General features: G+C 38.9%; 1 protein-coding gene across 1 annotated transcript; it reads left to right on the top strand.

Annotated features, from left to right (window-relative positions):
- LOC109819710 lies at positions 1,420-7,035 on the top strand. Its single transcript, XM_020385544.1, has 4 exons — positions 1,420-1,548; positions 5,677-5,925; positions 6,431-6,625; positions 6,708-7,035. Exons 2-4 carry the CDS (start codon positions 5,680-5,682, stop codon positions 6,765-6,767), a joined length of 501 nt encoding a protein of 166 aa, XP_020241133.1. The 5' UTR covers positions 1,420-1,548; positions 5,677-5,679; the 3' UTR covers positions 6,768-7,035.

Here is an 11,885-nt window from a genome sequence, read left to right as displayed (position 1 = left end):
TCTGAGTCTTTCTATTATCATGTTGTTTGCATGGTACCGTGATGGAGCTTGCGGCAAAACAAATTCTAGGAAAGAATGCAGATTTGTGGCTAAACATAATGGAGGTAGTCCTTGGTTGGATGTAAGAATAAGATTGTTGTTGTTGTTGAGAGAATGCAGGTTTCTGTGGAGATAATTTCTTTGGCATCTGCATTTGTTTTGTGATTTGGCAAGGGATGTTTTATGCCATTTTGATTTTGATTCTTGATGAAAAGTGTCTCTGATTGTGATGCCATTTGGCAAGGGATGTTTTATGCCATTTTGATTTTGATTCTTGATGAAAAGTGTCTCTGATTGTGATGCCATTTTGATCTCCAAGTTACGCCATTTTGATTTTGATTCTTGATGAAAAGTGTCTCTGATTGTGATGCCATTTTGATCTCCAAGTTACTGTAAGAGCGAGTTTGTGTTGCTTCATGTTCTTGGCTGCGTGCGCATCCATGTCGTTAGTTATAATGTAGTTATGTTGATGATCCAGATTGTGAAAAGGTTTGATACCGATGTTAGCGACATACCAATCAAGAGCATGAGGGGGCATATGGGCGTCTGTTTACTCTAATTGAAGAAAATAATATTACTTTTAGTAATGTTTTAGGGTTAGTACATGCCTATTGAGAAACATAATTAAAATTACTTCTCAATTAATACAAGATCTTTAATTTTAGTTGTGTTTTTCTTTTGATTTTTTTTAAACCAAAACTTACCCATGTCTTGATGGAGTTTTGTATTAATTTCACTATTTGTTCCCACAAATCAGCATTTGACTTCATAAAATATGGTCTTTTGGGCCAAAAAAAAAATGTAACTGAAGTAACTTAATGTGAACTCTGCAAAATCATCTTTTAACTAACCATTTCAATTTATCTACAAAAATGATACAGACACACCTTGTGCCACACCCTCAGTCACACTCCCCTCTCTCTGCTGCAGTAACCGGGCCCACATGAGATTTATTTTTATAAATCTCACGTGGGCCCGGTTACTGTAGCAGAGAGAGGGGAGTGTGGCTGAGGGTGTGGCACAAGGTGTGCCTGTAGTGCCACTCATTTATCTATCATTACCATTTTCTGGGTGTTTTAAATAATTTCAAACTTGGGCTCAGCCCAACAGATCATTAGGCCCATTTAGATAGCCCACTTATAAATATCCTTGATTTTTAGCTAATTGTTCCCTCGTTGTCCAAAGCACAAACCATGAGAACTTTGATCCAATCCCACCCCCAAAATCTCTTCTTCCCCTTCAAAAACCCTAACAAAACCCTCTCCCTCCTCTTCTCTCATCCCTCCATTACGCGTTTCACTATAACAAGATCCATCTTGACCACCGTAATCATCATCAGCAGCACAAGGACCTCCTGGTTGAGACTTTTCACTATAACAAGATCCTCAAAGATTTGATCGAAGAAGTTTCCATCGAGGGATCGGACCCAGTTGGGATTGGAGTAAGGAGCAGCTCTGGGCTGTGGTTGTGCTGCTGTTGGAGGAAGAGAGAGTCGAAGAAGCGATTCAGGTTTCGATTTTTTAATTTTTTTTAATGTTTATTTTTTTCCCCCTTTGAGAAGATAAAATGCATTTAAACCTTTTTTAAGAGTAACCCTTTTGAAATGCTGAATTATATAATATCTAATGCTTTGAAATCTGTTAAACTATTTGGTTAATTTAGTTGTTAAAACTTCTTTATGTAGTTTTGGGTTCCTATGAGATGTAGGACTTTGGCATACGGAATTTTTGCCGCAAACATTTGAGATTATTTAATGGACTTAAATTGATCTTATGAGTGAGCCATTTGATCCCTGGGTCTTGGCTTCCCGTATGTGTCATTTTTCAATAATTTCCTTGGTTTTTTGAGTTGCTTCCCATGACGTTGGATGGCTTACAGGGTCCAAGTTCATTATATTAGACACGAATGTACCACGAATGCCACTTGATATTGATAGTTTCATATGTCCAGGCGCATTGTTCAATATGGTAATTGGAAATAGCAAAAGTTGATCATAGTTTAGGGGAACGTGCTTTCCTTGAAATTTCAATATTTTTTAAAAAATAATTGAATATGTTCTCTTCTCCATAAAATTGAGGTCCTCATTTATGTGATACACAGGTACGTGTTTGATTCGTGGAAAAACAAAGAAACATCTCGAATCGCTGGTTACAACTACACCAAAATCATACATCTATTGTGTGAAAGAAATTACATGGAAAGAGCACTCTCAACCCTCCATGACATGGAGGAGCATTGTGTTGTCCCTTCTTTGCCAATCTACAATGACATAATTCATGGGTTTGCGAGAAAGAGAGTTTGATAAGTCAAGAAACATGTTGAGTAAAATGGTAGAGGCTGGTTTGCTGCCTACACCTGAAACATATAATGGGCTTATTCGAGCTTATGGAGATTATAAATTGTATGATGAGATGAGTAAGTGTGTGAAGGAGATGGAATCAAAAGGATGTTTTCCAAATGAGGTTACCAATAATTTTTTACTTGAAGAATATGCTCGATGAGGACTTTTTGAAAGAATGGAAAGCTCTCCAATCAAAAAGAGTGAACTTGCAGCCTCACTCTTTGCTCACAATGCTGGAGGCTTATGCTGATCTGGGGATCTTGGAAAAAATGGAGAAAATGTTCCACAGATTTTTGCATTCAGAAGCATATATGAAGGAAAATCTAATAAAAAAGTTGGCTATGGTTTACGTAGAGCATCATCGGTTTGTTCGGTTGGAAGAGTTTGGGAATGAGATCAGTTCCAGAACTGGTAGAACCGATATTGTTTGGTGCATTCTCCTCCTTGCTTCTGCTTGTCTCTTGAGCCGAAAGGGTGTAGAATCTGTTGTTAGGGAAATGGATACAGCAAAAGTTGAGTTTATATTAACCCATACAAATATTCTTGGGCTGTTTTATCTTAAAATCAATGACTTCAAGGCTTTAAATGGCGCACTTTCTCGGATTGAAATGCACAAATTGAAACCCGATATGGTGACTTTTGGAATTCTTTTTGATGCTTGTAAGACTGGGTATAATGGCATCCGTGTGTTGGAAGTATGGAAAAGAAATGGTTATCTAAAAGAGCGGTGGAAATGAGCACGGATCCTCTAGTTTTGAGTGCTTTTGGCAAAGGGTCTTTCATCAGGAATTGTGAGAAGACATACTCCTCTCTTAAATATAAAGGGAGGTGCTTTTGGCAAAGGGTCTTTCATCAGGAATTGTGAGAAGACATACTCCTCTCTTAAATATAAAGGGAAAGAAAGAAAATTATGGACTTATGGGAAGGAATTGTGAGAAGACATACTCCTCTCTTAAATATAAAGGGAAAGAAAGAAAATTATGGACTTATGGGAACCTAATCAGCTTAGTTTTTGGAGGGAGAAAAGATGCACAAGATAATCTATTGCAAGCTAGAAAGAGATGAAGGAAAGTCTCATGTATGTACCAAACATTATTTTTTTCTTCAGGGCATGTGATCTCTTCCTTAGCTATTAAATGTCTTATATGGTCAATAGTTGGACACTTTCGAGAAAGGAAGCTGCATTGAAGCCATAAATGATTGATCAGGATTCGGCACAGACTGAAAAAGGAGCCGTAGATGCATATAACTGATGATCTTGAGTAAGCTGATTCTACTTCCATTTATCTTTGTTTCTTTGATTTCCTATGCAATAACTATTTTCTGTCGTTTATGTTATTAAGCCTTTTTTGCCGGTATGAATTTGTATTGGCTTCTAGGAGCTAACATCACTAGAAAATTATCAGGCTTTGCCGTTTTCCAGTTTTATGTAAAATTCTCTGAATTGTGAAACATAGTCTTCTTACCAAAATATCCATTAAACGGCCGCATCTTTGTTAAACAAAAGTTGCATTCCGCATCTTTGTTAAACAAAAGTTGCTTTCTCAAATATAAAAAAGAAACTATTTCTTCTTGATCTGAAAACACAAGGGGGGAAGAAGAGCTATATGTCGAAGTTAAACTATTGGGAATGCTAATTTTCCATTTTGCACAAGTTACCTTCCCCATTAATGTTTATTATTACAGGAGATTGAGTTTTGAGTTCAGTGTAAGAATACTTGAGAAACATGTGCAACTAATCTGATGATACTTGATTTCTCCTTGTAAACTTCGGAATCGTAATTCTTTTACTACTATGGCATTCACTTCTTTAGCGTGCTATTTAGTTTATTATTATTATTATTATTACATGTATACTTGTTTGAAGGCAAGACCGACTGAATAGTTTACCTCTTTCTGGGCAGTGAAGATCATTAAACAAATTATAGTCCATGAAGCAAGTTCTATATTAAGCATTTAAGAGACATTTAAATTTATTAATGTTCCTTAAGGCATCGTCAGGTTCAACTGATCAGGATAGGCTCATAGGCAAACATCAGGAATTCCTTACTCCAAGCCGCTACGTACATAGAACAATTATAGTTTAGGATTCTCATTTGAGTTGGTTTGTTTATCTTGACTGTATCCAGATACTATCATGGTCAACGTTTTTCACCTCAAAATGGTATATGGTTCAAAACTCTCCTGTTTGGTGTTACAGTATCTTGTCAAATATTGTAACTATTGCTTTCTTTTTAAGGGAGTCCATCATGTAACCATATCTTTAAGATTCTCACCTCCATAGTATCTGTAAGAAAATTTGTGGTGCTTCAGGTAATGTGTTGATGAATGAATTAGTGTCCTATGTGGTTTGGTATAGATGGTAACTCATTCACAGTAGTTCTAGTCTAACACGGTCAAAATTAGTCCTCTTCTCAATGATAAAATTTGCAATTTACCTCTAATAGGAAACAAATACTGAACTATAAAGCTATCACATTGATGATTTCTAAATACAGGTTATAAGCTTTGGCATTATTCTCCTTGAACATGAAAATTTTCTTAGTAGATAAAATGTATAACAATGAGTTGAGCTGGTCAGAATATGTGGTATTTGCTTTGGGAATCTAAGAGACTGATATTGAAGTTTAAAGAGTAAAATGTACACTATTGATACAAAGTGTTAATATTTAAAAGAAACAATCAGTTACCTGGAAAGCTCTTCATATAATATGACTTCAGTTATAGGAAAACATGTACAGCTAGATCTCTAATAACATGTAATAGCTAATGAAAGACCTTGCAAGCTATGCACCTGTTAATTCATATTAAACTTGTTGTTAAAAGCTAGTCTTGATTAATGAAAGCTCAAGCTTGGATCCTAGCTTGAAGTAACTAATGGAAGAAGACTTGAATTAGTCATGCTAATCCTGTTTATGACGTCATGCATAGTGGACGAACGTCTGTATGCAAATCTTTGTAACAACAAACTAATTCGAATAACACTTTACTTTGGTAAATCAGTCGGATAATATTAAATGCCTTATTATAATCTTTGTGAGATAGAAGGCGGGTGCCTTGAAAGCGAAAGGGTTGAACGTTTCAATGTACTATATGTCATATATCATACCTAATGTGATATAAACACCATGTTCTCTTTTGGCAGTAACAACCCAAACAAATGCCAAGCAACATAGCCCTAATGTTTTCATCAATTGATTTGTCTTCATCTTGCGTGCACTTGTTAGATCTCGGCCTGCAATCTTCCATATAAAATCCAAGAATCTCTGTGAAAGTGTTTGTTTTTATGTTTGCAGAAGATGTCCTCTCAGAAGAAGGCACCCGTGTTTATATCAGTTTATGTGGTGAAGCCTAGGCGGTCAACTGATCGTCAGAGGCCCTACCACCACCACCACCATCACTATCACCACGTTCACCATCATCAACGTGGTGGTTATGATCGGAAGGCTGAGCTTCTTCAGCATTGCCAACGGTTGAGGACCAGTGCCCACCGTGAACAAACACCTTCCACCCCCAAAACCAGCTCCAGGCTTACTTCTAACAAGGTATGGTAAATTTCAGAAAAATTAAAATGGTGCAATTATTTGCAAGAAATTAACCTAGCATATTTTATTGTATATCTGCATATTTATTGTACGAAAGGTATTTACAAATTGAAATATAGTGTTTGGTTAGTTGCAAAAACAGTTGGATTTACATTTTTTATTATAGGAAATGTCTTTCACTGCAAACCAAGTATTTGTTTATCTGCAATTATAAAATGATATACAGTTTCTGAGTTGGGAGCCACTAATTTGATGACGTGACATTATTTTTAAATCTTTAAATTAATGTGAGGACTTGCAGAATTTGCTGCTATCAGATCAGCTGCAACAATGTTGCAATTTTTTTTACTTGTGAAAGGGAAATTCGATTACCATTGCCGACTAGCATTTGATGCTTTAGCTCTATTCCCTGTCAATCAAACATCCTTGGCATTTCATTCATCATAGGAAAATTTGTTGTTGTTACGATTTACTCATTTGCCCTATTAATGCTTGCCTAATTTAGATTATTCCACTGTATCGCAATCCGAGTATTCGAAGGAACCCGACGTGCTTAGGGAATTGGAGGAGGTTGCTGATACCGGGATTCATTCTGAGACCAGGTGTTATCTTCAGAAGGAAAAAAGAGAAGAAGATGGCAGTCAAGAAGATGAGTGATTCTATGGGAAACACAATGCTTCTAATTGCAAAGAACATAAGGGTAATATTAACATAGGCTGAGTTTGTCTGTATCTTTGAACTTTAAATACTCAAGGATTAATGAAAAATTTGGTATCTTGCAGGTTGAGAAGCAGCAGGGATTTGTTAAGAAGCTTCTCTCCACTTTTAGAAGACGTAAATGATCATATTGTGATTTGATGGATGAAATTGATTTGGTGATAATGTAATATGATTTTTGTGTGAGTTGCTTTACAAACTCCCGATAAAAAAAAAATTAACGTGAGGAAATTAGTTAAACTAGATTTCTATAACTATTGTTGCTGTTCGTAATATTCACAGTTTCTTAAGGAGGGACGATGGAAGGGATTATTATCTTCATTGATAATTCGGTGTAAGATTCCAAGGATAACTGTTAGATTTTGGCTCTTGGATGTACAACTTATACCAAATCACACTATCCATACTAACGTGGATAAAAAAAATGGATTTCTATTCCTGTTGTAGTTTAATTTTTCTCAAAATTGTTAAGACCATTGGATAACTGAATTGATAAAGACATTGTCCGTGTATACTTTTTGCGCTGGATTTGTTACATAATAATATTCGTTAAAAAATAGGAAACTTTTTGTCTAGGCTCCAGAAATAAAAGCCTCATCTGCTTTAGGTCCCTGCACTTTCTCTAAAAATGGTTAGAGTTGTTGATAAGAGTTGGTGGAAGAATTAATGTTTCCAGAAACATATCAAAAAAGAAAAATCTAGTAAGTTTAAAAAATCAACAAAATTATTCAACAAAATTATGCAAAACTTTGGTTGGGGACTGTTGAACAAGTCAAATTTTGTACGAAAAATTTACATGGTATGCCCTCCATGTTCATTATACAATAATATACTAAGCACAATAGAATATCATAAGTGCAACCTACATATCGTCTGCAAAAACCTTCATACCTTCTTTTATAGGGTTATTTGCACTAGTATTTTATAGGGTTATTTGCACTTGTATAGCCAAAGTTTATCTCATTTTATCTTTGATATCCCTAGGGTTATTTACACTTACATACCCTAAAATTTTCCTCATTTTACCTTTGATACCCCCAACATTTGATTTTTTTCCCCAAAACTACCCTAAACTTCAAAAAAATTAATTTTACTAACCCAAACTTAATGTTTGGGCAAATTTCAGTAAACCACGAACAACTTTGAGCGTTTAGCACTTAACTTCCAAAAAATTGAAATTGTCACTTGACATCAAATAAGTTTGGGAATTCTAGAAAAACCAAAAACAATTAATAAATTAATAATACTAATTAGTTTATTCTCTCCCGCCGACCGCCATCCTCCTCCCCCCCCCCCCCCCTCCAAAACCCCCAAATGCTCCATGCCCCCTCTCGTCCGTCCTCACCCTCCTCGGCAAGAATAAAATGAATAGTAAAAGGGTGAAAACTCAAAATTGATTTAGAATTAGGGACTACAACCATCTCAAACCAGAAGAAGAAACAAACCCATCTCGAGAACTGAAAGAACAGGATAAAAATGTTTATGCTCTGTTGCATTGTGTCTTAAGGGATCCAAACCTTCAAACCAACAGCAAGAAGATAAAGCACGCAAACAAAATACATCAATAACCATTCAAGGAACTGAAAAACTAATTTAAAAATTTCACATTAACAGCTTGTACCTGTTCTTGTTCACTCTATCAAGCTCCTTGTTGGTCTCAGAGTCAAGGCAGCTCCTTGTTGGTCTCAGAGTCAAGGCGGACAGTGTAGGAACTCATCTGACCATGCTCTCATCATTCTGGTTACCATGTTTTCCAGCGAGGAGGAGGGAGGGGAGGAGAGGAGATAGAGAGTAGAGGGAGGAGAAAAAAAGAGATCGAAAGTATCTAGTGCATCTGGTCCAACACCAAAATGATATTAATCTTTGGATCATTGAACCTCGTGATTCATGCACTGATCCGAGGGTTGATTTCCCTTGGGTGCACATTAAATGTCATGAACCGGGATGCATATGATACTTTCACGCTATTCAGTGGGGATGGTACATAGCAACAAATGCGCATCCAAAGGATGTCAACTCTTGGATTTGTGTATGAATCCTGAAATCCAGTGATCCAAGAGCTAAGATTCATTTGGTACATATTTAATGCCATGGACCTGAATGCACTTGATACTTTTTCGGTTCAAGTGGGACATTTGGTTGCTTTGGTGTCGGCTCAGTTTTGGGAAAACTTCACCGAGGTGGAGAATTGTGATGTGTGGGGTCTACCACACGGAAAAGAACGCGATTTGTTTCCGCATGGATTTGTTTTCGTGCACAGAAACAAATCCGGCCCACGAACCAACTGCCTGCTCCCTATATAAACATTATTTTATTAGGGTTTTTTTTTTGCGGTAGCTATTGGAGGTGTGCAAGGAAGTTTTGTTTATTTCTCTTTTGCGGCTGAGGCAGAGAGAAAAGTGCAAGCGGTTGAGAGCGGGAGGCTTCGGACGTGCGGAACTTGTGGCGGCTACAGTGTTGCGCGCAGGAGAATTACTTTTCGGCTTGGTTATTCTTTTGCGGCTGGAGGATAAAAGAAGCAGTCACCATTGTTTTGTTATTTAGTGTTTTGTGCATCCTTTTGTAGAGAGTTTGAGAGGGATTTGAGTGAGTTTGTTTGAGGGTTTAGATAGTGAGTGATTGTAAACCCTAGTTGTATTCTCTCCCTCTATTAGTAGATCTCCCCCCTCCTTGCCCCGTGGACGTAGGCAATTTGCCGAACCACGTAAAAATTGATTGTACTGCTTTTGTGTGATTTGTAATAGCTTTTAGGATCCCTCGACAGGTCAGTCCTAGAACTGATGAGAGGAAGAGCCGATATCTCACTTGGTTGAGATATCCGCTTCAGATTCTTGTCTCCTTGGTGAGACAGGAATTCTTATTGCGATCTGACTCTCTTGTTGTGCTGCCGAAGTGCTGCCGAAATTTCCGCTGCGCGCAACAAGTGGTATCAGAGCCCAGATTTCAGATCTAGGGTTTTTTAGTGGAGGAAGACTCTTGTGTGAAGCTTAGTTCTTGGAGTTCTCGGCTTCAGTGGAGATAACATTAGGAGTTGCCGTTGGAGATTTCGCTTTCCTCGTGTGGATAGGAGATCTATTTGGAATCCGATCTAGGGTTCAGTTGGGTGGTTCCTAATTCTATCAAATTTGTTCTTTCTCTACAATTTGGAGTTAGTTCGCAATGGGAGAAGAAGGTGAAAGCAGCAAATCGATGGCGGGTACAATACAAGTTGGTTTTCAGAACACTAAAATTAGTGTGGTGAAATATGACGGCAAAATCAACTTTGGTTTGTGGATGAGCGACGTACAGGATGCGCTCAATGCTCAGAATTTGGAAGAGACCATTATGGTCCACGAAAGACCACCTAAATATGATGAGGCGGTATGGGAGAAAATGAATAGGAACGCTTGTGGGGTGATCAGGTCCTGTTTGGAACAGGAGCTGAAATATGATGTGATTGGGGTGACGTCTGCAATGAAGATGTGGGAAATTCTCAACAATAAGTATCTCACAAAGAGTGTTGAGAACAGGTTGCACTTGCTGCGAAGACTCTTCAGATTTCAGATGTCCAGAGGCACCTCACTAGCGGCGCATGTGAACAACTATACTAAGTTGTTGTCGGACTTGGCGAATGTTGATGAGAAGATATCGGATGAGTACAAGGCGATTATTTTGTTGGGCTCCTTACCGGATGAGGAGTATGATACCTTCGTGCTCACTTTGTTGAACGGGAGATCTTCGATCAGCTATAGTGAAGTGACTAACGCTTTGACGAACTACGATTTGAGGAGGAAGGATAAGGAGACTTCCCGCGCTAGTACTTCAGGAGAGGCCTTGTCGACGAGAGGTAGAAGCCCATATCCGAAAGGTGGTAACAGAGGGAGGTCAAAGTCTAGAGGCCGCCACCAATTAACAAAGAACCAATGTGCATTCTGCAAGGAGCAGGGACATTGGAAGAGAGACTGCCCGAAGCTCAAGGAGAAGGAGAATGACAAGAAAAAGGGCCCGAAGGCCAATGAGGTGAATATTGCGAAAGGCGATGATTCCGATGATTCATGCTTTTCTCTACTGATTACTCCGGAGGTGAACCATGTGGATGCATCAGATTGGATGCTTGATTCCGGCGCTACCTTTCATGTGACCCCTAGGCGAGACTGGTTTGCATCTTTTGAGAAAGTCGACGGGGGCGTTGTTGTCATGGGAAATGATCAATCCTGTGGCGTTTGTGGGATAGGTACCGTACGGATTAGGATGCACGATGGAGTAGTCCGTGAGTTGAAGGAGGTGAGATTTGTTCCTCAACTGAAGAAAAATCTTATCTCAGTTGGAGCTTTGGAGGCGAAGGGATTCAAGGTGACTTTCGAAAACGCTGTAGCGAAGGTTACTAAGGGATCATTGGTGGTGATGAGGGGAGTCCGCAATCGGAATTTGTATTATCTGAAGGGAAGCACCGAGATTGGCCAGGTTGCTTCGGCTATTTCAGAAGCGGACATGAGCAGACTTTGGCACTATAGATTGGGGCACACAGGTGAAAAGTCACTGCAGACATTGTGCAAGCAGGGGCTATTGAAGGGAGCCAAGAGTGGGAAGATTGAGTTCTGTGAGCACTGTGTTCTTGGCAAGAAGACGAAGGTGAAGTTCGGGACTGCCATTCATCAGACGAGGGGCATCCTGGATTACGTGCACACAGACGTTTGGGGTCCCACCAAGACTGCATCACTTGGTGGTCGACATTGGTTCGTCACTTTTGTAGATGACTATTCTAGGCGTTGTTGGGTGTACACCATGACGAAGAAGAGTGAAGTCCTAGATTTGTTTGTGGAGTGGAAGAAGAGATTGGAACTGCAGACTGGGAGAAAGATCAAGACGTTGCGATCCGACAACGGTGGTGAGTATACTTCTGACCCCTTTCAGCAGCTATGTCGAGACGAGGGCATAGAGAGACACTTCACAGTTAGTCATACACCGCAGCAAAATGGGGTGGCAGAGAGGTTGAATCGGTCTTTACTGGAGAAGATCCGATGCTTATTGTCGCAGAGTGGTTTGGAGAAGATCTTTTGGGCTGAGGCACTTACATATGCGAGCCACCTCATTAATAGGCTGCCTTCATCTGCGATTGAGGGGAAAACCCCTATGGAGATGTGGTCGGGAAAGCCAGCACATGACTATGACCAGCTCAAGGTATTCGGGTGCCCTGCATATTATCATGTTAGAACTGATAAATTGGAACCTCGAGCTAGGAAGGCCATATTTGTAGGATTCAA

Source organism: Asparagus officinalis, chromosome 8 (genome assembly GCF_001876935.1).
Source record: "Asparagus officinalis chromosome 8, Aspof.V1, whole genome shotgun sequence".
Classification (NCBI taxonomy): domain Eukaryota; kingdom Viridiplantae; phylum Streptophyta; class Magnoliopsida; order Asparagales; family Asparagaceae; genus Asparagus; species Asparagus officinalis.
Note: the sequence above shows the minus strand (reverse complement) of the source record. Positions and strands in the feature narration are given on the sequence as shown.